The 26,620-nt window shown below is 40.3% G+C and overlaps 2 protein-coding genes across 3 annotated transcripts in view; both read right to left on the bottom strand.

Moving 5' to 3' along the window:
- Positions 1–26,620, bottom strand: part of LOC138974012 (uncharacterized) — a 502,416-nt gene that overhangs the window by 85,415 nt on the left and 390,381 nt on the right. The window lies entirely within an intron of this gene.
- On the bottom strand, positions 11,692–21,481 carry LOC138974780 (methyltransferase-like protein 27). Its single transcript, XM_070347507.1, has 7 exons — positions 21,415–21,481; positions 19,715–19,784; positions 19,165–19,327; positions 18,223–18,357; positions 16,777–16,912; positions 12,232–12,324; positions 11,692–11,876 (listed from the first exon to the last, which is right to left on the bottom strand). The coding sequence occupies exons 1-7, from the start codon at positions 21,479–21,481 to the stop codon at positions 11,692–11,694; spliced, it is 849 nt and encodes a 282-aa protein (XP_070203608.1).

Genomic DNA, 26,620 nt, shown 5'->3' with positions numbered 1-26,620 from the left:
ACACCTTTTGAAAATGTAATCCGGAACAGATATAGTGCTAGCGTAGGCGAAACTATAAGTTTTTTTTATTTCAATTTTTTATTTTACGGATTTTAGAAAATCTTTGCAGTGTACGTTGTCCAAAGCAAATAGATTGGTGACATTTGTAAACTTGAAAAGAAAACAAGTCGCGTAAGGCGAAATTACTACATTTAGTGTGGAACTCACAGAATGAAACTGAACGCACTGCATTTTTTCACAATGACCGTGGTTCGCCGCTCGTGAAAAACGCACTGAAACTGACGAGCCTGTTTAGCGCGGTAGTGGTTTCGCTGTGCTGCATAGCACGCTTTTCTGTACCTCTCTTCGTTATAACTTTCTGAGCGTGTTTTTAATCCAAACATATCATATCTATATGTTTTTGGAATCAGGAACCGACAAGGAATAAGATGAAATTGTTTTTAAATCGATTTCGGAAATTTAATTTTGATCATAATTTTTTTAATTTACAGAGCTTGTGTTTAATCCGATTATAACATATTTATATGTTTTTGGAATCAGAAAATGATGAAGAATAAGATGAACGTAATTTTGGATCGTTTTATAAAAAAAAATGTAATTACAATTTTCAGATTTTTAATGACCAAAGTCATTAATTATTTTTTTAACCACCAAGCTGAAATGCAATGCCGAAGTCCGGCCTTCGTCGAAGATTGCTTTACAAAAATTTCAATCAATTTGATTGAAAAATGAGGGTGTGACAGTGCCGCCTCAACTTTTACAAAAAGCCGGATATGACGTCATCAAAGACAATTCTCGAAAAAAAGAAAAACAACATCTGGGGATATCATACCCAGGAGCTCTCATGAAAAAATTCATAAAGATCGGTCCAGTAGTTTACTCTGAATCGCTCTACACACACACACACACACACACACACACACACACACACACACACACACACACACACACACACGCACGCACACGCACACACACACACACACACATACACACACACACACACACGCACACAAACACATACACCACGACCCTCGTCTTGATTCCCCCTCTATGTTAAAACATTTAGTCAAAACTTGACTAAATGTAAACAAGTCGCGTAAGGCGAAATTACTACATTTAGTCAAGCTGTGGAACTCACAGAAAGAAACTGAACGCACTGCATTTTTTCACAAGTACCGTAGTCCGCCGCTAGTGCAAAAGGCAGTGAAAGTGACGAGCCTGTTTGGCGCGGTAGCGGTTGCGCTGTGCTTCATAGCACGCTTTACTGTACCTCTCTTCGTTTTAACTTTCTGGGCGTGTTTTTAATCCAAACATATCATATCTATATGTTTTTGGAATCAGGAACCGACAAGGAATAAGATGAACGTGTTTTTAAAACTATTTAGGAAATTTAATTTTAATCATAATTTTTATATTTTTAATTTTCAGAGCTTGTTTTTAATCCGAATATAACATATTTATATGTTTTTGGAATCAGAACATGATGAAGAATAAAATAAAAGTAATTTTGGATCGTTTTATAAAAAAATAATTTTAATTACAATTTTCAGATTTTTAATGGCCAAAGTCATCAATTAATTTGTAAGCCTCCATGCTGAAATGCAATACTGAAATCCGGCCTTTGTCGAAGATTGCTTGGCCAAAGTTTCAACCAATTTGATTGAAAAATGAAGGTGTGACAGTGCCGCCTCAACTTTTGCAAAAAGCCGGATATGACGTCATAAAAGACATTTATCCAAAAAATGAAAAAAAATCTGGGGATTTCATACCCAGGAACTCTTATGTAAAATTTCATAAAAATCGGTCCAGTAGTTTAGTCTGAATCGCTCTACACACACACACACATACACCACGATCCTCGTCTCGATTCCCCCTCTATGTTACAACATTTAGTCAAAACTTGACTAAATTAATGTAAAAAGAGCAGAACAGAGATTGTACTTAGAAAGTGTAGATCTTGATACCCTTCTTACTGACTTTCTTTGTCACACTGATAAAGCGCAGGAAATCAATTACCTCACTGACGCCACAATACAGACACTGATTTTGATAATGAGCTGTTTGTTGTTTTAACTGCAGTACATGTGCACGAGTGTTACGCGTGATTGTTCTGAAAAGTGACTATTACATGATTGTTCTGAAAGTCTACTATTTATTTCATCGTAAACATGTAAGCCCTCATACGTGATTGTTCGGGCGGGGATGTAGCTCAGTCGGTAGCGCGCTGGATTTGTATCCAGCTGGCCGCTGTCAGCGTGAGTTCGTCCCCACGTTCGGCGAGAGATTTATTTCTCAGAGTCAACTTTGTGTGCAGACTCTCCTCGGTGTCCGAACACCCCCGTGTGTACACGCAAGCACAAGACCAAGTACGCACGAAAAAGATCCTGTAATCCATGTCAGAGTTCGGTGGGTTGTAGAAACACGAAAATACCCAGCATGCCTACTCAACGAAAGCGGAGTGAAGCTGACTATGCTCTCAGACACAGGCACTCGTCACGAGCGGGTCGGGATCAAAGTGGGCGGGGCATGCTTCCTCCGAAAGCGGCGTATGGCTGCCTAAATGGCGGGGTAAAAACGGTCATACACGTAAAAGCCGTGGGAGTTTCAGCCCATGAACGAACAAACAATACGTGATTGTTCTGAAAGCTTACTAATTTACATGATTGTTCTGAAACTCTACTAAAGGTAAACTTGCTTCACCCGTGAAATGTCAGATATAAAACAATATGTATACCCCAGCCCAACGAAGTTGGAGGTGGTATACTGGATTCACTTTGTCCATCTGTCTGTGTGTATGTCTGTATGTATATGGAACAATATTTTGATACAATGATACTAAATCTTTAGTGATATTGATATTTATACCCCAGCTCAATGAAGTGGTGAAATTGATATTTATACCCCCGCCCAATGAATACAAACTCAACAAGTAATACGTTTCATACATTGAACATGTCTTCTTTATTGTTCTCAACTCAAAATTCAAAGACAAAAATTATTTATAATCTTCAAAAATGTAATGATTCTTCTTGAGTATTCCCAACTAAAAATTCTAAGGCCAAAAAAAAAAATTGTCTGTTTAGGGTAACATGACCAAAAAAAGTAGGGTCGGTAGGTAGGTACTAGGGTTTTTTTTTTTGTTTTTTTTTTTTTGTATGTGTAAATGCTATGTTGGCTGAACATTCACTTCTTATATTTGATGAATACATGTTTCAAAACTAACTTATAAATAAAACAGAGAGAAAGGGAGAGAAAGAAACGCCAAATGTCTCTTTTTAGCATTTTTACCTCTTTTTTTTTTTTTTTTTTTTTGAAATCAAAAAAAAGTTTTTGGGTCGGCGCCAAATCGATAGGGTCGGTCGGGTTACCCTAAACAGACAAATTTTTTTTTTTGGCCTAATTACAGGTTTAAAGGGACACATAGAAACTTTTGATTTTCCCTCTTTGCCATGCTTAGGTGGCTAGGTCACCATGATGGATCGAAAGGCATGGCAAAGAGGGAAAATGGAAGCTAATTTTTGCCCCTTTAAAGCCAAAAGGCGCAACAAATAATTTTCACAAATGAAACTTTTATTTTTTTTTATGAACTAAAAATTCAAGTGGGGAGGGGATGAGAGACGTGAGGAGATGGCCGGGGTTGCGAGATGGGTGGGGAGTCTGGGCTATAAAGTTCTTGCACGCGAGACAATATACTTCTTTTGTGTGTGTGTGTGTGGGGGGGGGGGGTATTTAGTTTATCAATTCTCTCTCTCTCTCTCTCTCTCTCTCTCTCTCTCTCTCTCTCTCTCTCTCTCTCTCTCTGTGAATATTTTTGTCATCCTAAATATTGGGGGGGGGGGGGGAAAGACATGTTTGCCCCCCGACCCCACCCCAGGAACAGCAGCTGCCCCCCCCCCCCCCCCCCCCCCCAGTTTCCGACGCCAGTGCACTGAGTACATACGCACACACACACCACACATGAAAGCTAAATTTATTAGCACATCTCTGTTTTCAGTGACACTTGTTTTTTTATTACACAGCAACCACCAGAATTTTGTATATGAATTATTCAAATGGTTTGATAAAGTGTCAGTTGATATAAACAAACCTCCCCCACCCCCTACACCTAAAAAAAAGGAGTGGATAGACGGATTAACTCAAACACACATCTGAAGCTGTCGCGCACACAGAAGACGGATCAACTCAAACACACTTCGTTGGGCAGGGGTATACATATTGTTCCATATCTGACTACATTTCACGGGAGAAGCAAGTTTACCTTTAGTAGAGTTTCAGAACAATCATGTAAATTAGTAAGCTTTCAGAACAATCACGTATGAGGGCTTACATGATTGCGATGAAATAAATAGTAGACTTTCAGAACAATCATGTAATAGTCACTTTTCAGAACGATCACGCGTAACATACGAGCACCAGGACACGGCCGCTATGAGTGGTCATTTACGGGTACACATGCACCGAATCAGCCGGGTTCCCACTCGGTTCACAGTTAAACGCCACGTGTCAAGGTATGGAAACCGGGCCAAAAGTTCATTTAGCTTACATACCAAAAAAGAACACATTTACGAAGAGAACAAAAAAAAAGAGGCTATGTACGTACCTTCTGTTGCAGAAACAGGTAGAAAGTCTAGAATGACTCGTTTCCGACTGGCATACGGAATCTCAGATTAAGACGAGGCTATCGAAAGGCCGAGAGGTTCGCTCTTTGTTGGGGAAAGTTCAAGGCCAAGAGTTATTATGACGGCTTACTAGTGCCAAAACCTGGGGTTACCCATTATCACGTGATAATTACATAATTATGACGAGCTTACCTGAGTAAGTGAAATCTATTTGTGGTTTTATCGACCACAATGTAGAGAGAACAAGGAGAGAACGCGGGAATACGTCACTGTTTAACGACGTGTAAATGGTGCAGAGAAAAGAGAAAGAGAGAGGAAAGGGATAGGGAGGGAAAACGGTTATCGGTATAACCCTGAAGACAACTTAGGGCGAGGCACGTAATCCTTTTCCTCTCTACATTGTGGTCGATAAAACCACAATTAGACTTCACTTACTCAGGTAAGCTCGTCATAATTATATAATGTTATCTCTCACAATTCCGAGAGGAATGGGTCACATGAGACTTTAAAGTTTGCAGCATTTACACCCTATCACTGTCGATGAATTGGTATACATATAAACCTACCCCAATTCTTCATGACAGAACAGCCTGTCCAAAACTCCTCCCACTGTCCACTGGTTTCTTGTAAAAAGTTGTGAAGGCGTTAGCCCGACGCCAACCAACAGTCTGCAGAATGGTTGCGAGAGGAATTTTACTTGCAGCTTTACTAGATGCAGCGGAACGAGTTGAATGCAGCGTAAATGTTGTCATGTCAATACCCGCTTTTTTTTATTCCAATCTTTGTCCATCTACGGATAGTATCTCTCAACACCGCTTTGTGAGGGGCTGTCCAACTGATAAAGAGTTTCAAATAATGTACAACACAAATTGCCAAATCAGACGGAAAGGCACAAAATACCACTTCATTCTGATGTTTGTTTGGGCCAGAAGTTTTGAGCAAATCCCCAAACCTACATCGTACTTCTTCCTTTGTCCAACTCATGTTACGCAAGTCCATCAACCAAATCGCCTGTCCCCTTTGACTAGAGATCAACAAGCACAACAGCACAGTTTTGAGCGTCAATTGCGCCAGCGATAAACATTTTGCCGGTGACCATTCTTTCAAAAATGTTAGCACTAGATTAGCGTCCCAGGTCACACAATTACGAGGCAAAGCTAGCCGTCTGTTGAAAGCTCCTTTCAAAAACTTCTTCACCAATGGATGACAACCCACTGAACAATTATCCTGAAGGGACAATGCGGAAACAGCGCTTCGTGCCATGTTCAAACTGCTGTATCCTTTGCCTTCTTGGAACAGTTTCGTTAAAAACCTTATCAACTCATGTGGAGAGGCACAAAAGGGATCTCTATCCCGTTCAAGGCAATGCTGAAGCCAGCGTTTGAAGTATGACTCGTAGTTACGCTTCGTACCCTCTCTCCAGGCCGACGATGATAATGTCTGTTGCTTCATCCTGAATTCCCTGTTTCTGAAGGGCTTTTCGGACAAGGACTCATGCTACTAGTTTCATCTTCTTCAGTAGTGGATGGTGCTCCCCTGTCAGTGGATGAATGAGTAAGTTTTCTTTTCGGGGCAACAGGACCGGCAGTTCTACTAGTAGACGCAAACGTTTCGTGAACCACACTTGCGTTGTCCATAATGGCACCACCAGCACACACTCCCACGTGACCCATTCCTCTCGGAATTGTGGGAGATAACATTACTAATTAACGCTGTCAGTTACTGTTTTCACTCGTTAGTTACTCATTTGTTCACGGGGTAATTAGTAATTTTCACGGGAAAATGACTAATTTTTAGTTTTGGCACTAGCAATCCGTCAGGAAGTGAGCCAAAACTAAAAATTAGTAATTAACAGGTGAAAGTTAGTCATTTTCCCGGGAAAATTAGTAATTTTCCCTGGAAAATTTGTGATAAATACGTAAAAATGGTAATTATCAAGGGAAAATTAGTAATTTTCCCTTGATAATTACAATTATGAGGTTTTGGCACTAGTAAGCCGTCATAAGTTATCCCACATTTTCTGACCACAAAATGATACTGTGACGAATGATGTAATCTGCCTGTGTCTGATCACAGGCGGAGGTATCGTCCACTGGACTACTACTATCACAGAAAGACTACAAGGTACGACACTCACATTCGAGTCTTCTGTGTTCTTGGAGTCGCTTCCTGGGGAGAAATATTGTTCACGACGGTTTGCCTCTTCCTACTGTCTGTGTAAGGTCAAATAAATACAGTTGAATGATTGTTTGAACTATTATGTGCCTTTAGTTTTCAGCTTTCGTCCGATGCAGGTTGTTTTTAACCATCATTTGGACGAATCTTCGTTTGCGAGCCGCTGTGCTACCGGAAGACAAATTTTTCTATCCGCACCGAATATGCATACCAGCGCTCATTGGTTAATAACAGGATATTCGATGATTATTTTCCCGTGGGTAGCTTCCCTTTGCTGCACAATATTTACATATGTTTTAGACCAATGAGCGCTTTTCACGTTGTGTGTGTGTCATTGTGTGTGTGTGTGGGTGTGTGTGCGTACGTCTGTGTGTGTGTTTGTCTGTGTGTTAGTGTGTATGTGTGTGTGTGTGCAGGTGGTGTTTGTGTGTGTGTGTGTGTGTGTGTGTGTGTGTTTGTGTATGTATGTGTGTGTGTGTGTGTGTGTGTGTGTGTGTGTGTGTCAGCGTGAGATTGTCAGACACAAGTGTGTCTGTGCCTGTGTCGCTTTGGCTGTGAATGTCTTGCGTTCTGTTTGTATGTTTCTATCTGTCTGTCTGAGTATTTTTGTGTTTTGATCTTATTATTCGCAGTCACACACAGTGTGTGTCGTTCTGTATAATGGCCATGACTCTGGTATGAGGCAGAGGTCATTCATTACATTTAGTCAAGTTTTTAATGTTTTAACGTAGAGGGTCGTGGTGTATGTGTGTGTGTCTGTCTGTCTGTGCGTGTGTGTGTGTAGAGCGATTCAGACTAAACTACTGGACCGATCTTTATGAAATTTTACATGAGAGTTCCTGGGAATGATATCCCCGGATATTGTTTTATTTTTTTTCGATAAATGTCTTTGATGACGTCATATCCGGCTTTTTGTAAAAGTTGAGGCGGCACTGTCACACCCTCATTTTTCAATCAAATTGATTGAAATTTTGGCCAAGCAATCTTCGACGAAGGCCGGACTTCGGAATTGCATTTCAGCTTTGTGGCTTAAACATTAATTCATGACTTTGGTCATTAAAAAATCTTAAAAATTGTAAAAAAAAAAAATTTTTTATAAAACGATCCAAAATTACGTTCATCTTATTCTTCATCATTTTCTGATTCAAAAAACATATAAATATGTTATATTTGGATCAAAAACAAGCTCTGAAAATTAAAAATATAAAAATTATGATCAAAATTAAATTTTCAAAATCAATTTCAAAACAGTTTCATCTTATTCCTTGTCGGTTCCTGATTCCAAAAAACATATAGATATGATATGTTTGGATTAAAAACACGCTCAGAAAGTTAAAACGAAGAGAGGTACAGTAAAGCGTGCTATGAAGCACAGCGCACTCGCTACCGCGCCAAACAGGCTCGTCACTTTCACTGCCTTTTGCACTGAGCGGCGGACCACGTTCAGTTTCATTCTGTGAGTTCCACAGCTTGACTAAATGTAGTAATTTCGCCTTACGCGACTTGTTTGTTCCTCTTATGATCATTTGATTGTAAATGTGTTTACATATTCACCGCGGCAATAGGATCTTCAATTTTTTTCAGTAGTGATTGCGTGACAAATTTTGATACCCCGTGTGCAAGTTTTAGTCGTCATCTTAAAGGCACAGTACTCCTCCCGTAAACCATCACAGATACTGTCAGGCTTTTACACACAGTACAAACACCATTTCATTTAAACAATCACCGCTTGAGAACATTCTAGGTGCCCTCCGTAAAGAGCGAGCAATTTTCAAAGAATTTATTTTTGCGTGGTTTATCTTACCTCTGAGCCATCGTGAACCCGTGTAATCCAGTTTTCCTTTTTACATTTAGTCAAGTTATGACTAAATGTTTTAACATCGAGGGGGGAATCGAGACGAGGGTCGTGGTGTATGTGCGTGTGTGTGAGTGTGTGTGTGAGTGTGTGTGTGTGTGAGTGTGGGTGTGTGTGTGTGGGTGTGTGTGTGTGGGTGTAGAGCGATTCAGACTAAACTACTGGACCGATCTTTATGAAATTTGACATGAGAGTTCCTGGGAATGATATCCCCGGATATTTTTTTTATTTTTTTCGATAAATGTCTTTGATGACGTCATATCCGGCTTTTTGTAAAAGTTGAGGCGGCACTGTCACACCCTCATTTTTCAATCAAATTGATTGAAATTTTGGCCAAGCAATCTTCGACGAAGGCCGGACTGCGGTATTGCATTTCAGCTTGGTGGCTTAAAAATTAACTAATGACTTTGATCATTAAAAATCTGAAAATTGTATAAAATATTTTTATAAAACGATCCAAATTTACGTTTTTATTATTCTTCATCATTTCCTGATTCCAAAAAAATATAAATATGTTATATTTGGATTAAAAACAAGCTCTGAAAATTAAAAAAATTAAAAATTATGATCAAAATTACATTTTCGAAATCAATTTAAAAACACTTTCATCTTATTCCTTGTCGGTTCCTGATTCTAAAAACATATAGATATGATATGTTTAGATTAAAAACACGCTCAGAAAGTTAAAACGAAGAGAGGTACAGTAAAGCGTGCTATGAAGCACAGCGCAACCGCTACCGCGCCAAACAGGCTCGTCACTTTCACTGCCTTTTGCACTAGCGGCGGACTACGTTCAATTTCATTCTGTGAGTTCCACAGCTTGACTAAATGTAGTAATTTCGCCTTACGCGACTTGTTTTGTTGATTACTTTGGAAAGCTGCTTAACTAGGTGAATTAAGAACTTCAAACCTGCCATCTTTTAATGGCAAATGCTAATTATAATCTGATGAATAATCAGTTAACAGCGCAAGCAAACATTTGCAGACATCGAATAAGCGGGACATTTTGAGGTGCCGAAAAACATCAGTTCGATATTCGTATTCGTGAATGAATGTTGTTGCCAAAAGGCAAACTATTGATAGATTTGTTCCAAAATCGGGTTAAAATAGACAGTATTTCAATGCAATGTAATACATTCTGTCTCAATCGGTTACCTTGTATATAATATACAAATCATCAAAATTCCAAATCCAAAATGGTGACCCTATGTGAAATTCACTAAGGACAATACATATACCAATTATCTAAATTACCTGACCAATTATAGCAAAGCAAATGTCAAATTTCAAAAAGGCTCGCACCAAGATAGTAGTATTGTTTTTAACTTCTGAATATTTCCTCTTTAAAAACAAAAACTCAACAGCAAAGTCACCCCCTTCGTCCGACCTTTCCGACGGTACATGTACCATTCTTCCACACAGCACAAAATACTAGAGGGTCCTTAACATCCTCACAGCACACTCAGGTACACACCCTAGCTCAGTTCAACAAGCACTCAAAGTAGATAACATTTTCTTTAATACCTGTCATTCACTAAAAACTGCTTTTTTATGAAATAATTGCTTGCCTACAAATGATATGCCTTGAATAGACAGAAATCAAATCAAAATTGACAACAAACGAATTCCACTATAATGTCGCCCCTCATATACCTTACTTAGGTGGCTATCAATGCACAAAATAATAAGAAATAACAAAATTGATTGATTAGTTCATGACAACACATACACACACTGTGACACACACACACACACACACACACTCACACACATACACATACACACCCACACACAAACGCACACGCACACACACACACACACACACACACACACACACACACACAGCGTACGTAGGCCGTACAAGACAAATCTTAAATTGCCTTCGCTAATGCAATGAGATTCGCACTGGTCAAGCCATACAGATTTTAGTTGAGCTGGTCAGCATAAGCATTCACAACAGAAGTAGACAAGCGAGGAAACTCATCACTACCCGTGTGAATTTATATTAAAGTACAATGTTGGACATTCATTTGACCAGTGTTAGGCACACACAAAAATAGTCTGTTTTCAGTAACATAGGCCCAAAAAATAGGGTCGGTAGGTCGGGATTTTTTTTCTTTTTTTTTTCTCTCCAAAAAACCATATTTTTAAGTTATTTTGCCAAAAAACAAAGACTTTTTTTTTCTTTCCCCCCCCCCCCCCCCCCCCCCAAATGCCAAAAAAAAGTCTAGGGTCGCGCGAAAAAATAGTGTCGGTCGGGATACCGTAAACAGACTTTTTTTTTTTGTGCCTTACTATTAAATAAGTAATCTGATAACCAAAGGGAAGTAAGCGCTCTAAATGCATACGACATGTGTAATAGAGCAAGTGAGTAAAAATTCTCTTTTTTTATTCAAATTATTTTATTTTAAATTGTATTTGTTTTCTTTTTTTTTGTGCATTAAATAAGACGTAGACATACTGAAACGCATGGCATAATTCTACACAGCAACAGACTACAGCAAAATCACTGCAGTGTCTCCGTGGCTAGAAACAGACCCCTGAGCAACAACGAACCAAAAACAAAACAAGAAGAATCAATGGACAAACAATTACTACAACAATTAAGTAAGAGATTAGACAAGACTATAAGTATGATTCTATCTCTCGTTCTTTCACTCGCTCTCGATCACCACTTAAATAAAAATCATGTGTTACTCGATCATTGGTTTTCTCCTCGTTCTTGTCAGATATTTTTGTGCGCGTCACTCTGTCTGTATGTCTGTCTGTAAGTTGGTCGGTCGGTCGGTTGGTTCTTCTGTCTGTCACTCTGTCCGTACGCCTGTCTGTGTGCGTCTGTTTTAGTGTGCGCCTGTGTGTGATTATGTCCGTGTCAGTCTATGTATACTGTGTCTGTGACTGTACCGCCTGAGTTTGTGTCAGTGCTTGTTTCTGTCGATCTGTAGTTCAGTCTATCCGTCTAATTTGCACAGCTTTGATTGGGAGTTCACTGTCGCGGAATTCATTCACACATATTGTCTTTCACATTTTGGAGCGCTCGTTTCACAGCACTTTGTGTATGAGGGCGATGCCCTCTTTGCCTCTGAGGAAGTTGGGGAAGGAGATTCTGTCCACTTCTGTCCAGCGCCCAGCCTCCTGCAGCTTGTCCAGCATGGGTTCCAGGTTACCCACGTAGTCTTTGCAGTTCTCCAGGTGTTCGATCCGTGTCACGTTGACGATGAAACCTCCTGTGCACACACCAAGGGATAGTAAGTTACAGAGGATACGTAAAGGTATACAGTGACCCCCCCCTTTTTTTTAAGACCCCCCCAATTAAAGACTCACTCCCTTTTAAGACCCTGTTTTCACAGACTTTCTGTTCATAACCTCTGTAAATTTATCCCCATTTTAAGTTAACACTCCCTCCTTTTTAAGACTTGATTTTCTCAGATTTTTGAAGGTGTGTCTGTGTGTGTGTGTGTGTGTGTGTGTGTGTATGTGTGTGTGTGTGTGTGTGTGTATGTGTGGGTGTGTGTGTGTGTGTGTTTATGTTCTAGTACGGAAGGTGGCTTTAACCGCAAAGACGAAAGGTGGAGATCTCACCTGGTTTCACTATGCGGGTCATTTCGATGAATGCCGAGACGGGAATCATGTTCTCTCCCATCCCTCCCGACATCACGATGGCATCATACGTGTCTGCAAACAAGGACATACACAATATAAAGCTATGTCACACGCTTTCCTTCTTTGCCATTACTAAAGCAACCGTGTGCAAGATTGTTTGTCATCATTTTCACGAGTTTTCATTCACAAACACCTGAGAAATAAATCTCATGTTCCCCGAAAAATAAATGCCCAGTTACCATACTTACAGAAAGCAGGTTACATGGATATTCAAAACCAAACCCAATAGAAACGCTCGGGGGTTCATCGGCTCACAGGTAAGAGGGAAAACAAGAGAAAAGCGACTCGCTCATCTTTGCTTTCTGCTATTCCTTGCTCTCGATTCGTCGCACGTTTAATCCACATATCTGCTAAGAGATGTCACGAACCGAGACAGTGCCGCAAACAAGCAACTCTTCGAAACAGCGGGGCAATCCCATCGCAAGCAAAATAATGCAAAATGTAGGTCATTCTTTACAATGAAACGCCGCTGTCGGCCCAAAGTCGAAGACGCGTACTGCTGGATTCACACACCATTCAGTTAGTCGGAACCTACAGAACTTTTCTTCCTCAAACCTGACATACTTGTCTCAACATGTCATCAAATTAATACACAGATCTCCTTGACTCGCTTTCACTTCACTCTCGCGCCTGCCTTCAGTGATTGCAACAGCGTCCGTGGTGGGGCCCCAAAAACGGTATTTTCAAAACCAAACTCGCGTTTCAACTCATGGCTCCCTCTGTTGATGATGCAATTATTTTCGCGCTACCAAAATGATGACAAAAACGATGTTTGATGGGTTGTTGTCAGACAAGCTTTTTTTGTCGGTCCTCGGAGGGCATATCGACTTTTGTTTCATTTATTGACCGCGGCCTTCGGCCTTGGTCAATAAATATGAAACAAAAGACGATATGCTCCCCCTCGGACGACAAAAAAGCTGGTCTGTCAACAACCCATCAAACATCTTATAATGTTACACGCTTTGATGCCGAAATCAATTATTTTGATTATGCATTTATTTCTGAAAAATGTTACCTTCACATACATTCAGTCACTACCTTAAACAGTTATGTTTTTTGGTATTCAATTCAAGTGATCACGAACGTAAAAAAAGGGTATCAAAGTGTTGTTACATTTTGTTGTGTATTCTGAATAGTGTGCCAACAGGCCTTGGTCAGTCAACCACGTTTTATCTGTGTACTTCGTGTTTGACGGGAAAAGAATAACACCAACCCCGTTCTCCTGTATATAACTGAAAGCCACATTTTCTTCTTCATTCAATTTCTGTTTTCAAAAGCTTCGTCAACTTTCCACTTACACGACACGGTCCCTTTACCAAGCTTCAATTAAGAACCCTGAATACGAAAGGTCAAAAAAAAACAATAGGTACTACTTTCACTATGGTCGTCTGCAACGAAACCCGAAAATGGTGAAACGCTTTGCTACGTACACAGAGGACGAAATTGCAAAGAAAAGATCGAACCTTACACCTGTGACTAGGAAAAGTTGCATAGACAGTTCCGTGCGGATCTTACCACGTATCAACGTACATCCGATGCTCAGAACCTACAGATGGGTGACGCTTTGGCGATTGAGGCTTCGTCTTCAGCTCTAACACGCACGCAGACAGTCAGGCAGGTCTAATCTACACCAGCGATGATGGACGGTTTGGATTTAAAAACACTCGAATGTTACTTCGACAAGATAAACGAACCGAAAGACGAAAGTGTGCCCCAAATTCGGAAAATATTCTTTCAAAACTGCACTGTAAACAACATCAACATCACTGTGAGAAAATGAACAATACAAACACAACCAGTTCCCCTGCGGAACATTTCGGGTGGGCTTTCCCACGACCTGACCTACACAAATTCTCCGTGTTCGTTCGCGCTTTGCATTCAATCTGTGTTAGTGCGCGAGTGTGTTTGTGTGTTTAGCTTTCGTTGGTTTGTGCTGTTTGGTTAAATTTTTTAAATTTTTTTCATTGAAAGATTCAGAAACGTTGGTTGATACTTTGTAAAATGCATTCAACCAGAAAAAGACACGAAACGCATTGGATCTATCTTCTGCGCGCATGCGTGTGTAGGCTATGTGTGAAAAGGCAATTGTGTTTTCAGTCTTGTTTTGTGCCTGTTATTTCGTCCCCAAAAACTCATTTCTGTCTTTCTATGCCTATGCTGTGAGACATAATCGCTATTACGAGTTAGTCGTGTGACAGAGAGTTTTCTTGCACACTCGACTGCTGCTGTCTCACTTCGGCTACGCCGTCGTGAGACATCTACAGTCTCGTGTGCAAGAAAACTCTCTGTCACACGACTAACTCGTAATAGCGGGTAATATTGCTGTTTCATATGTAACGTGGATTTCCATTGGTCAATTGGGCAAAACTGAGCTCATTGTAAAAGTGATATCGACGACATTTCCGTCGATATCAGTTTTGATATCGACGACAGGGCCGGACTAGGCGAAGAGGAGGGGGGGGTTGCCAGTGGTGGCCCAGGGGGATGTCCCCCCTGGCGGCAGGGGCGGATCAGTTCATTTTATGACTGGGTTTTTTTTTAAGTATATTGTGAAGATATGGGAGTGAAGGCGCGAAGCGCCGAGCCGACGGCGCAAAGCGCCTAGCTTGCTAGGGTGGTCCGGGGGCATGCCCCCCCGAAAATTTTGAAAAAAAGGATGCAAAATGGTGCAATCTGGTGCATTCTGAGGATGATCATTACCAGTTTCAGGCAGCAGATTTTTTCACTGATTAACACCCCAAAAATTGAAACTCAATGTAAAATAAAGAAATGCATACCTCATTCAATATTTTTATTTTTTGGCCGGGGGGGGGGGGGGTCCGGAAACCCTAGAACCCACCCACCCCCCACCCCCCCCCCCCCCCCTCGTTGTGGGGGTCAGGGGGCGAAGCCCCCTGAAGCTGACGGGTAGGTCATATTCTGAGATAGGAAAATGGTCGCTCCTTGCATGAAACGGCATAAAATAAGCAATAATAAAAAAAAATTAAATAAGTAAGGTACATGTTTAGGCTAGGGGGGGGGGGGGGGGGGGTTGCGCAACCCCCATAACCCCCCCGGTAGTCCGGCCCTGGACGACCTCTTTATTGCTTCCCCACTTCAAAAACAAAAACACCTAAATTTAAAAACAAACAAATATATATGAAAATGTAATGATCCCAGAATTTAGTTGAGCAAGTGACTAAAGACTTTTTGAAAGAAAAGACATTTTTAAATACTGAAAAGTACAAGAAAAGAGTGAACAAAAAGAAATAATAATCAGAGGGAGGGATATGGAACAGCCAAAACTGAGACAAATACTTTTGTAATTTCTTTACAGTAAATACAAAATGTCCAGAGAATTAGCAATAATTATATCTAACATTGACTGACTGTGTGATGATATCTTCTGCTATTGGTCTGTTTCGACAGTGATATCAAAATCTCGACCTCCTGTCTCGATTTTGATATCACTGTCTCAACAGACCATAGCAGAAGATATCATCACACAGTCCGTCAATATTGGGTATTACTTGTTTGAAACACAGAAAGGAGCGATTCAATTTACTGTTTATTAGAATAATCGTGTTCGTCTTCTTGGCCCTAGAACCTGTGTCACAATGTGTGTATTCGTTTAACTAGCACCGTAGAACCTCCCTAAACACACGTTGACATTGTCCGTGTTGCTTAAATGTGCTTTTTACAACCGAGAGATGTAATCCGTTCAAAAGAAATTGGTGAGATAAAGTAAATGAAGATATCTTTGCAGTTCTGACCATTGCTTTACTTAAGTGAGATAATTTTCCACCACGACGTAAATACACAGTTTATTGTTTGATTTCACAACCAATGCCAATCAGCTAATAACTGGTGTGAAAGGAAAGCCGGTATGTTTAAAGAACTGACCATAACTATGACGGCTTACTAGTGCCAAAACCTCATAATTGTAATTATCAAGGGATAATTAGTAATTTTCCCTTGATAATTACCATTTTCACGTGTTTATTAATAATTTTCCCGGAATAATTACTAACTTTCACCTGTTAATTACTAATTTTTAGTTTTGGCTCACTTCCTGACGGATTGCTAGTGCCAAAGCTAAACATTAGTCATTTTCCCGTGAAAATGAGTAACTAACAGGTGAAAACAGTAACTGACAGTAATTAGTAATTATTACGTGATAATGGGTAACCCCAGGTTGTGGCACAAGTAAGCCGTCATAGGGCTTACTAGTGCCAAAACCTCATAATTGTAATTATCAAGGGAAAATGAGTAATTTTCCCTTGATAATTACCATTTTCACGTGTTAATTACTCATTTTCCCGGGAAAATGACTAACTTTCACCTGTTAATTACTAATTCTTAGTTTTGGCTCACTTCCTGACGGATTGCTTGTGCCAAAACTATCCAAACACAACCCCCGAATTCCCCCACGTGTCTATCAGAATAGCTATATAATTGAATAAAGTTTAGCTTAAACCAACTTACCACCGCTGATATTGAGATCATATTCTCCGATGAAATCAATGTAGAGTTTGTTGTAGCACCCCCGTCCTCTGGCGATGTCCATCATACCCTTGCTCGGGTCCAGGGCATCCATGTTTTTGAAGCCTAGCTTTTTCATCTGTTGACCGAGCCCATTTGCCATGCATGATTATAGGAACATCGTAGATAGGGGCATGAATTTAAAAGTAAAGCGGAGACCACAGTGCCGTGAAACTCTTTATTTAAGGCCCCCCCCCCCCCCCCAATTTGAGACTCCGCCTCCCTTTTAAGACCTTGTTTTCTCAGACTTTCTGTTCATAACCTTTGTAAATTTACCCCCATTTTAAGACTACCACCTTTTTAAGACCTTGTTTTCTCAGACTTTCTGTTCATAACCTTTGTAAATTTACCCCCATTTTAAGACTCCCACCTTTTTAAGACCTTGTTTTCTCAGACTTTCTGTTCATAACCTCTGTAAATTTACCCCCATTTTAAGAATCCCACCTTTTTAAGACCCTGTTTTCTCAGACTTTCTGTTCACAACCTTTGTAAATTTACCCCCATTTTAAGACTCCCACCTTTTTAAGACCTTGTTTTCTCAGACTTTCTGTTCACAACCTTTGTAAATTTACCCTCATTTTAAGACTCCCACCTTTTTAAGACCTTGTTTTCTCAGACTTTCTGTTCATAACCTCTGTAAATTTACCCCCATTTTAAGACTCCCACCTTTTTAAGACCTTGTTTTCTCAGACTTTCTGTTCATAACCTCTGTAAATTTACCCCCATTTTAAGACTCCCACCTTTTTAAGACCTTGTTTTCTCAGACTTTCTGTTCATAACCTCTGTAAATTTATCCCCATTTTAAGACTCCCACCTTTTTAAGACCCTGTTTTCTCAGACTTTCTCTTCATAACCTTTGTAAATTTACCCCCGTTTTAAGACTCCCTTGTTTAGGTCTTATAAGAAAGGTTCCACTGTAGAATCTGATCTACTTCTCAGAAGGCATCTGCATTGGCTGGCAGTTGTTGAATAAAGGTGTGTTATACGACTTCTCTCAAATACCTTAAAATCTAAATCGCGTAAGACAAACACGTAAGAACAGCTGATCGGATTGTATTAAGGACAGCCGTATTGTTTAGAAAGTGTAGAAAGCAAACGCACCCCAAAACAAAAAAGTAAGAAATGCGTAGATACTCATATATTAAAAAGAAATAACGGGAAAAAATTAAAAAGCCTTGCCCTGTTTTATTCACAAACACACTCACACACACACACACACACGCGCGCGCGCTCGCGCACGCGCTTACGAAAGCACATATGCACTTACGCACACACACACACACACACACACACACACACACACACACACGCACACACACACACACACACACACACACACACACACACACACACACACACACACACACACACACACACACTGTAGCCTACCTCCGCTCCTACAAGTCCTGTTCCCGCAGCCACATCCAGGATTCGAACCCTGCTTCGTTGGATTTTGTCTGGATACAAATCTCTCATCACCTTTGCCGCGTAAGCTGGCCCGCAATATTCGAACGCTCCGGTGTACTGCAGAAATATATAGTTTCATACTGAAAATGACGTTTCTTTCCCAAGAACAAAATACGCAAACAAGCATTCACACAAACGCACAGCCAAGCAAAACCAAAAATGGATTTTTGGCACTGAATGTGATAGTGATGTTCCTTGAACAAACAAACAAACAAACAAATCAAATCGAAAACATTGTTTCCATTCGCCAAGCAGTTACCAAAATCAGCTTTTGGATTGAAATAATGCTGTCACACAAATAAAATAATTTCAGTACACCACAAACAGTTAGACCGAGATGAAAAAAACATCACTGTCTTTAATTTCTTGTTGTTATACTCTCTTTTTTTTCTCTCTCTCTTGCTTTTGTTTCGTCTTTTCTTATTTCGTTAATCAAGTTATGTTATTTTCTTTATATTTCATTTATTTTATTACAATTACTTTTTTTTATTTACATACATTTTTGTTTCTTCTTCTAACTCGGTGTTTAGAAGTTTGTTTGCTTGTTTGTTTGCTTAACGCCCAGCCGACCACGAAGGGCCATATCAGGGCGGTGCTGCTTTGACATTTAACGTGCGCCACACAGAAGACAGAAGTCGCAGCACAGGCTTCATGTCTCACCTAGTCACATTATTCTGACACCGGACCAACCAGTCCTAGCACTAACCCCATAATGCCAGACGCCAGGCGGAGCAGCCACTAGACTGCCAATTTTAAAGTCTTAGGTATGACCCGGCCGGGGTTCGAACCTACGACCTCCCGATCACGGGGCGGACGCCTTACCACTAGGCCAACCGTGCCGGTTGTGTTTAGAAGTGAACTTACCTCATCGTATTTGTCGCACGTTTCATTGTAAGTCTGCACGCTTCGCTCTTTCCCTAGTCCCGGCTCCACATAGCGGTTGATAGTCTCTTGTGCCTCAGCCATAAGAGACGTGTCGGCATTTTCTGCAAGGACGGCCATGACGAAGTGGATTTTTGGTCTGGAACTGAAATGGACAAAGGGTCAAATGAAAAAGTCTCAAAAATACCACAAAACAGACAGATTGCTTACGTTCCAAAATTCAGATTAAAAAAAAACAAGAATGGAAGGTAATTGGAACGTTTATTATTAACAAAACAATACGTTACGTTTACGTCACGTTAACGTCACGTTAACGTCACGTTTACGTCACGTTTACGTCACGTTTACGTCACGTTTACGTCACGTTTACGTCACGTTTACTATATGAAAAAGTCTCAGCTTCATTGTGAAGTGTTGAGCATGCATAAAAAAAGTGGGGGTTTTTTTTCTTCAAAAATGCCAGGAACAAAGAAAGAGGTCCGCAGTGCTTATTCGTCCTGGCAAGCCTGGCTTATATAGTCTCGCAGCTAACCTCCATATCTGAAGGCCACCCCACTTATCCGCCACCTGTGGACGCGCCTGGTTGGGGGTGGTCGCCCCTACTGTTCCATATTAAAAATAAGAAAATTATTATTAAATTTAAATTTCCGAAATCGATTTAAAAACAACTTCGTCTTATTCCTTGTCGGTTCCTGATTCAAAAAACCTATAGATATGTTATGTTTAGATTAAAAACAAGCTCAGGCGGGAGGAAGCTAGGAAGAAAAGAAGGAACATGCAGGTAGATAAACATGTCAGACAAATAGACAGACAGACAGAAAGGCACATGAACAAAATGTGATAAACATGTCAGACAAATAGACAGACAGACAGAAAGGCACATGAACAAAATGTAATAAACATGTCAGACAAATAGACAGACAGACAGAAAGGCACATGAACAAAATGTGATAAACATGTCAGACAAATAGACAGACAGACAGAAAGGCACATGAACAAAATGTGATAAACATGTCAGACAAATAGAAAGACAGACAGAAAGGCACATGAACAAAATGTGATAAACATGTCAGACAAATAGACAGACAGACAGAAAGGCACATGAACAAAATGTGATAAACATGTCAGACAAATAGACAGACAGACAGAAAGGCACATGAACAAAATGTGATAAACATGTCAGACAAATAGATAGACAGACAGAAAAGCACATGAACAAAATGTGATAAACATGTCAGACAAATGGACAGACAGACAGAAAGGCACATGAACAATACCTGCTATTCAGATTTGGTCGTGTGACAGACGTTTTCTTCCACACGAGATTACGTTGATTGTCTAACGAAGCCGTGAGGCTGAGTTAGACATCAGCTAATCGAGTGTGGAAGAAAACTCTTGTCACACGACCAAGTCGGAATAGCATTTATGTCTCACAGCTTCAACAGAGGAGAGAACAAACACGTTTTGCGTACTCAAGCTTGATAAACCTAAACACAGGAGCAGCCATTGTCGAGAGATCTACTTTTTGACGGAAGTGACCGAACAACTATGAATGACGTCTCGGTATATGTGAATGACGTCACAGTCATCGTCACAGTCTGTATCTTTTGAAGCATCGCATTCTTCATGACATCTTTCTGTGTCTGCATCCGCGAAATGTTTGTTCTTTCCGGGATCTTTGTCATCTATGTTCACAGCTCTGTCCTTCTAGATTCAGACTAACAGGCCTCCTGAGCGAGCCACTTTCCAAGGGAAGCTAAATTCGCGTATGGAAACAGTACTGTCGTCTGGGATGCCGTTTTCAGTATTCTCAGCGTTGAAGAATTTGTAAAGAGAAGAAACGATAACAACAGGAGAAATAAAAGTCGTGTGTGCATTTTTGGGCTTTTGGAGGGACGATTTCGAGTTTGAATCCGTTCTTGCACATGCTCCAAAGCGTGTAACATACAATCTTGCACACGTTTGCTTTAGTAGTGGCAAAGAAGGAAAGCGTGTGACATAATGTGATAAACATGTCAGACAAATAGAGAGACAGACAGAAAGGCACATGAACAAAATGTGATAAAAAAAAATGTTAAGAAGAGAGGAAAAATAAGAAAACGACGAAAAGAGAACGCATCTGAAAACATACTTACCAGGGTGCAGGTCGCAGCGGTGTTCAGCAAGTGATGACAACGACGGTCACGGCAGTGAACAAGGGATTTTATAGCCTCCGTGTTGGACAACAGGCACCTGGAGCCGTTTCTTTCTCTTCGTCCTTGAAAGACAGCTGCCTTCTGAACACACTTTCATATTCCATTGCATTCTTCCGCTGTTGTTCACATTTTCCACACGCAAAATTACCTTAACATTAGTGCGGATGAAAATATTGATTTAAAGGACCTCTTGTTCAGGGCCCCCCATTTCAAAGTGACACTATCAAAGGTAGAGAGATATGAGCTGAAACCCAAAATCGGAACACGACGCTTTAGAGTGGTTGCGGTAGCATGATAGCGGCCACAAGCCTTTCATCTTACAAGCTTTCAACACCCCTCATTACACCCCCGGTATAGGGGTGTGTATAGGTTTCACTCGATGTGTTTGTTTGTGTTCGCAAGTAGATCTCAAGACTGAACGGACCGATCGTCACCAAACTTGGTGAACAGGTTCTATACATTCCTGAGACGGTCCTTACAAAAATTGGGACCAGTCAAACACACGGTTAGGGAGTTATTGGTGGATTTTGGGTTTTTTGGGGGATCAACTACGGCATAACTCTTCCTTATCTTCTCCATGTTTTCAGCGTTTACCTCCCTTCCTTCGTATGGTGCACTATATTCCCTTCGGATATTCCCGGCGTTCTGTTACTATTCTTAGAAGGTCACCGCAGTGTCCAGAACGTAAATTGAACCCGTAAATTATCCTCACTGTAAAAGTGCAAAGGTCGAATCAATTTATAGCCACGCGAAAAATACACTCTCATCTATCTCTATATATATTTATACAATAGATATAGATATATATATACGGCTTCTCTGTGTGTGTGTGTTTGAGTGTGTCTGTAGAAAACACCTGTGTATTGCACAGTTCTGTTTGTGATGTGGTACCTAGGGCGTCGTCGACAAGTATGGGACTCGACATGATATGATCAGGAATGGCATTATGGCCCCTGAATCATGTTCGTGCTGTTCCCATTCCACGAGTCTGGAAGGGACCGAAGCTTGACGGGTCCATGGTTCGAAACCGGCGTACAGTGCGCCACTCAAGCCGGGTATTCGGCTCTACTTGCTACCCGGCGAAGCGGCAGATACACCCCGGACAAAATCTGGTCGATGAGATATTTCAATACCTGCTCTCAGCGCGCAGCGCAAACCGATTTTTTTTTTTGGGATCTTTTGTTTTCTGTATGCGGTCAGTAGGTGTTACAGAAAGAGTTATATTGATTTGTCTTTTTCTCCGCCTGTCTCTTTGTCCACTCAATCAACTAATTTTAACCACACTTGTTAGCAGTGCCTTCTCAGTTGGTGGCAGTGAGAATGGTAAGGACGGGGGTGTTTTTCCTACCTCGGAGGAATTTCTTGTTGTCTCTGCCTACGCCCGGTTTCAACCGGTTGCTTCACTTTATATCATAAACCGACAATAGGGTGTTATCTCGCAGCAAGCACACTTTTTTTTTTGGGGGGGGGGGGGATTTTTCTTTACATTTGTTATTCTAAATCCTTACTTTTTTCCCCTCCACATTTCTTCCTTTTAAAGCTTGCAGAAGGTTGCAGGTTTGTACTATTAGAGAGTCACTTCCCTTGAACAATTTGATAGAATTTAATATTCCATTTTCAGTAACATCGGGGAAACATGTTAGTTGATAACTTGTGTTTAATAATGCACTTGTGTAGCGACCTATACGGCAGTAATACCCGATGATGCTCACACAAGTGCCGTGTGTCGTTTTGGGTCTCAAAGGTGCATCTCTCTAGCTAGTGTACAGTACGTGTTGTACTGTGAACGGTCCGTGAACAACAGGGTAGCCATCTCTCGGTTAAATCCTATCATGCGTTCAGAACGTGATGTTTCCTTTCTGGGATGAACACACTCACACAAACACACACATAGGGAGAGAGGGGGAGGGGGAGGAGAGACACCAACGGTCAGTAAAATCGGTGGTGGGGGTGGGGGAGAGGTTTAAGAAATGTGACGTGAGGTACAAGGGATTAATTTCCTGTCCACCCCTCCCTTCCCGGCACCCCCTATCACTACGACCCACCGTAACTAATCCCAATATTAGCCATACATACCCCCAGCCCACCCCCTTCTCTCCCTACACACGTAGTAAGCACACACAATCTCTCAGACCCAGTCATAATTCAGGAGTACATTTCGACATCGTAACGTTTCTAATAGGTAGGGTTGACCAATTATTTGTATGAAGTAGAGAATGGTCTTGTTCAATAAACAAGTAGTGAAGCATTAGAAATTAACAGTTTTACGAAAATTATATAATGTTTCAGTATTCATGTAACTAAATGTAAAGATGCTTATTCTAAAAGACTTACTTTATGCAAAGCAAACCACATAGGTTAATTTTAGAAAAGAAAAAGAAGTGATTTACGATGTTCACCACCTGAGATATAAGATTGTGTCACAATTGTAAAGAATTACCGATACCAAATACGGTATCTTTAACGTACGGCGTGTCGTTTCTTGGCAGAAATCAAGAATTTCAAACTAAAAATAAAAACCTCTCTTCAAAAATGCTGTGTTTGTCTTTGTTGATTGATATGGTTTTTACATTTAGTCAAGTTTTGACTAAATGTTTTAACATAGCGGGGGAATCGAGACGAGGGTCGTGGTGTATGTGTGTGTGTGTGTGTGTGTGTGTGTGTGTGTGTGTGTGTGTGTGTGTGTGTGTGTGTGTGTGTGTGTGTGTGTGTCTGTCTGTCTGTCTGTCTGTGCGTGTGTGTATGTAGAGCGATTCAGACCAAACTACTGGACCGATCTTTATGAAATTTTACAGGAGAGTTCCTGGGAATGATATCCCCGGACTTTTTGTCTTTTTTTCGATAAATACCTTTGATGACGTCATATCCGGCTTTTTGTAAAAGTTGAGGCGGCACTGTCACACCCTCATTTTTCATTCAAATTGATTGAAATTTTGGCCAAGCAATCTTCGACGAAGGCCGGACTTCGGTATTGCATTTCAGCTTGGTGGTTTAAAATTTAAAATACAACATTTAGTCAAGCTGTCGAACTCACAGAATGAAACTGAACGCAATGCAATTTTTCAGCAAGACCGTATACTCGTAGCATCGTCAGTCCACCGCTCGTGGCAAAGGCAGTGAAATTGACAAGAAGAGCGGGGTAGTAGTTGCGCTGAGAAGGATAGCACGCTTTTTTGTACCTCTCTTCGTTTTAACTTTCTGGGCGTGTTTTTAACTCTTACCAGTTCGGGGGTTTTAGGGCATATTTTACAGTGCTGTTGGTGCCTACTTGCCGAGTGGCTATCTGGGGTCATATTCTAAATGAAATATAGAAAGTTATATATCAAATGAAAGGAAAATGAATAAGCTTTTCATATTTGCAAAGATAATTGTGCTATCTTTAAAGGTAAAAATTGTTATGGGGGTGACAACATGATTTTTATTGAAATTTGTACGCCCATTTTTTGGAACACGTGACAAACACAAAGAAGAAATTTTTTTGTGTTCAGTTTATTTTAGATATGCTGCTAACTAGTCTGTTTTGGCATTCATTTTACATAACATAGCAAAGTTTTATTGAGTTTTGCTGATAAGCAAAAAAAGTTATTGTCACCTGAATACCCCCACCCAAATTTCAAAGTTGGACGTTTCATGACATACGCATGCCTAAGGCAAAAAAAAAACAAAAATCTGTTTACGGTATCCCGACCGACCCTATTTTTTCGCGCGACCCTAGACTTTTTTTGGGCATTTGGGTGAAAAAGAAAGAAAAAAAAAAGGCTTTGTTTTTTGGCAATATAACTTAAAAATATGGTTTTTTGGAGGGGGGGGGGGGAGGAAGAAAAAAAAGGGTCTGTTTTTTGGCAAAATAACTTAAAAATATGGTTTAAAAAAAATTTAAAAAATTTAAAAAAAAGTGCCGACCTACCGACCCTATTATTTTGGCCTATGTTACGTTAACAGACTATTTATTTTTTTTGGCCTAATAATGCATTCCTATAACTAACTTATAACAAAAACCCAGCTTGTTTCTGTCATAAAGTGTGTCTACATATGAGTTTATCCACTGTCCGACCCATCCAATGTAAAATAACCAATTTCTTTTTCGATAATTAGATAATTGGTCAGTGGAAAACTACAGGGGGGGTTCCAAACATATCATATCTATATGTTTTTGGAATCAGGAACCGAAAAGGAATAAGATGAAAGTGTTTTTAAATTGATTTCGAAAATTTAATTTTGATCATAATTTTTATATTTTTAAATTTATTTCAGAGCTTGTTTTTAATCCAAATATAACATACTTATATGTTTTTGGAATCAGAAAATGATGAAGAATAAGATGAACGTAAATTTGGATCGTTTTATAAAAAACTTTTTTTTTTACAATTTTCAGATTTGTAATGACCAAAGTCATCAATTAATTTTTAAGCCACCAAACTGAAATGCAATACCGAAGTCCGGCCTTCGTCGAAGATTGCTTGGCCAAAATGTCAATCAATTTGATAGAAAAATGAGGGTGTGACAGTGCCGCCTCAACTTTTACAAAAAGCCGGATATGACGGCACCAAAGGTATTTATCGAAAAAAAGAAAAAAAGTCCGGGGATATTATTCCCAGGAACTCTCATGTAAAATTTCATAAAGATCGGTCCAGTAGTTTGGTCTGAATCGCTCTACACACACACGTGCACACACACACACACACACACACACACACACACACACACACACACACACACACACACACACACACACACACACACACACACACACACACCACGACCCTCGTCTCGATTCCCCCTCTATGTTAAAACATTTAGTCAAAACTTGACTAAATGTAAAAAGAAGAAAAAAACGTTTGAATATTGGTGAAGTGTTGGGTTGTCGGAAGGGTCGTGTTTTGAAGAGAGTTTATCGAAATTCTGTCCTTTGACTTTTTATTGATATATCTAAGGGCACACACAAACAAGTCGCGTAAGGCAAAAATACAACATTTAGTCAAGTAGCTGTCGAACTCACAGAATGAAACTGAACGCAATGCCATTTTTCAGCAAGACCGTATACTCGTAGCATCGTCAGTCCACCGCTCATGGCAAAGGCAGTGAAATTGACAAGAAGAGCGGGGTAGTAGTTGCGCTAAGAAGGATAGCACGCTTTTCTGTACCTCTCTTTGTTTTTAACTTTCTGAGCGTGTTTTTAATCCAAACATATCATATCTATATGTTTTTGGAATCAGGAACCGACAAGGAATAAGATGAAAGTG

This window comes from Littorina saxatilis, linkage group LG8 (assembly GCF_037325665.1).
Source record: "Littorina saxatilis isolate snail1 linkage group LG8, US_GU_Lsax_2.0, whole genome shotgun sequence".
NCBI classification, from domain to species: domain Eukaryota; kingdom Metazoa; phylum Mollusca; class Gastropoda; order Littorinimorpha; family Littorinidae; genus Littorina; species Littorina saxatilis.
Note: the sequence above shows the minus strand (reverse complement) of the source record. Positions and strands in the feature narration are given on the sequence as shown.

Bases quoted from the DNA above. Each gene is read 5' to 3' on its own strand.
- LOC138974780 (XM_070347507.1), bottom strand. From the start codon at position 21,481: ATGGAATATGAAAGTGTGTTCAGAAGGCAGCTGTCTTTCAAGGACGAA. The intron at 19,785-21,414 runs GTGCCTGTTGTC...AATATGGAACAG, and splicing joins AGAGAAAGAAACGGCTCCAG to TAGGGGCGACCACCCCCAAC. The intron at 19,328-19,714 runs GTTAGCTGCGAG...TGTCCATTTCAG, and splicing joins GGTGGCCTTCAGATATGGAG to TTCCAGACCAAAAATCCACT.